General features: G+C 32.2%; 1 protein-coding gene across 1 annotated transcript in view; it reads right to left on the bottom strand.

Moving 5' to 3' along the window:
- The window catches only part of LOC106461405, a 118,463-nt gene that overhangs the window by 97,464 nt on the left and 18,899 nt on the right, over positions 1-2,100 (bottom strand). Inside the window, exon 4 of the mRNA XM_022388355.1 lies at positions 1,114-1,270. Within this exon, the coding sequence (XP_022244063.1) occupies positions 1,114-1,270 (157 nt within the window). The remainder of the gene's footprint in view (positions 1-1,113; positions 1,271-2,100) is intronic.

Consider the following 2,100-nt stretch of genomic DNA (forward strand, 5'->3'; position numbering starts at 1 on the left):
CATTTGCATATGTTTTCCATTAAGATGGTGTTGCAGCGAATGAAAAAGATGGTAATCTGATGGTGCCATATCTGGAGAAGATATGGTGGGGGAGAACTTCCCAACCCAACTCCATAATCTTGTGTTGCGTAAAAAGTGCCACATGTGGACATGCATTGTCATGGAGAAGAAGAACACCTTTCCAACTGACAAGTGAAGAGCGTTTCCAATGAAAGGCTTGATTTAAACATTCCAGTTGCTGACTATAGATCTCTGCATTGACAGTTCACTGTGGATTGAGGAGTTCGAAATGAATTACTCCTTTGATGTCCCAACAAATGCAAAGCATCACTTTCTGTGGATCGAGTCCAGGTTTTTGGGTCGGAAGTGGTTTTTGTCTAGGACTGAGCCATTGTTTTTGACATTAAATATTCACAAACAGAATCCATTTTTCATCACCAGTTTCTCTTCTTGTATTCAAACAGCATTACATGCCAATTGTGTGCATCATCACTATAAGGGATTAGAGTATACTAAACTTTACACATTATATAGGTTACACTAACGTGACATTTAGGTGGTTCGTTTAACTATTATACATGATGTAAATTGTTTGGGTGGTGGTTAATGAAAGTGCTCCAAAACACGACTTTAATTTCTTGATGCCTAATATATATAAACACACACACACAAAGCAATAAAAAAAAAAAGACTTGTAACATGCACAGCCTAGAACTACATTATCTAAATTTATATGGTTTTTCATAAAGTTTGTCATTTTAACTTATAGTACACTTAGAAGTATACTTGTTTCACATGAATATCAAACTGTCATTATTGTTCATGTTACATGTTGAGCTTCCAAACAAAATAATAGATCGTGAACACATCTAGAGCTTATTGTTATTATAACTACAATACTAGGTACATTCTCTGCTTACAAACTACTACTTGTTTATAGAGCTTCAATGTAATGTTACTAACCAGATTTCATCAAAAACACAGGGCTATATTTCTTTCATGCAAGAAACAAAACAAAGACTTATTTCAAAATATATAGTTTTGTTCTCCAAATTGAGACAAGTAGATGCACTAGTCCTTACTTCTTACTTTATAAAAAAAAACAGGGCATACCTTCACAATTCTTTCTGTGTTTGTAAGTATATCAACTTTCAGAACATTAAAAGCAGAGAGTATTCCCTTCTTCAAGTTTACAGAGTTCTCTTTCTCCTTGCTGTTTGTGAACACCTCACTTATGCCATGCTCATCCAATAAGAAATACAGAGGATATCTAAAATTTGTCATAAACTAATGTCAATGAAATATCTACAAAAAAACCTTAATCTGGTGCACAACATTTGGTACTTAAAAAAAAACAGTTGTGTTTATCATTTCTTAAAAACTGTGTATTTCTTGAAAAAATGAGATTAAAGACTACATCACAGTTTAATTTCTGAATACGTACAGACAAACCTGAGTAAATTTTCATTTAGTATATTAATTTAATGAAAACAAGTCTGGAAGACTTATATAGCAAGAGCGTCATTAACAAAACTATTTCTTCGATCATTTATTCAAAAACATTTACCATCACAGTTTATGAACAATCATAATCAAAAGGAAATAATATGCTATAGGAAAAACTATAATCAGTTACTGATGACTGACTGATAGGAAAAAAAGTTGAACAGGCTTTTACATAGCACAAGACAACACAATGCATCCCAACTGACCAATAAATTCACTAGTGCTTGGTCAAGATTCAACAATTTCCACCTGTAACATAACATATGGACAACAATGAACCCATTTGTTCATTCAAAGTTGTCCTTGCACACCTACCCCTTGTTGAACTCACTACTACTGATGGTCACTTATTCTATTGTGGAACATAAGCATACCATATTTTTTATACCTCCTTGTATTAATACATAAATTTTTTGAAAATTTTTTACTTTTACAAGTACCTGCATTGTGGAATATAAGCATACCATATGTTTTCTACCTCCTTGTATTAATACATAAATTTTTGAAATTTTTTTACTTTTACAAGTACTTGCATTGTGGAATATAAGCATACCATATTTTTTATACCTCCTTGTATTAATACATAAATTTTTG

Source organism: Limulus polyphemus, unplaced genomic scaffold (genome assembly GCF_000517525.1).
Source record: "Limulus polyphemus unplaced genomic scaffold, Limulus_polyphemus-2.1.2 Scaffold952, whole genome shotgun sequence".
Lineage (NCBI taxonomy): Eukaryota > Metazoa > Arthropoda > Merostomata > Xiphosura > Limulidae > Limulus > Limulus polyphemus.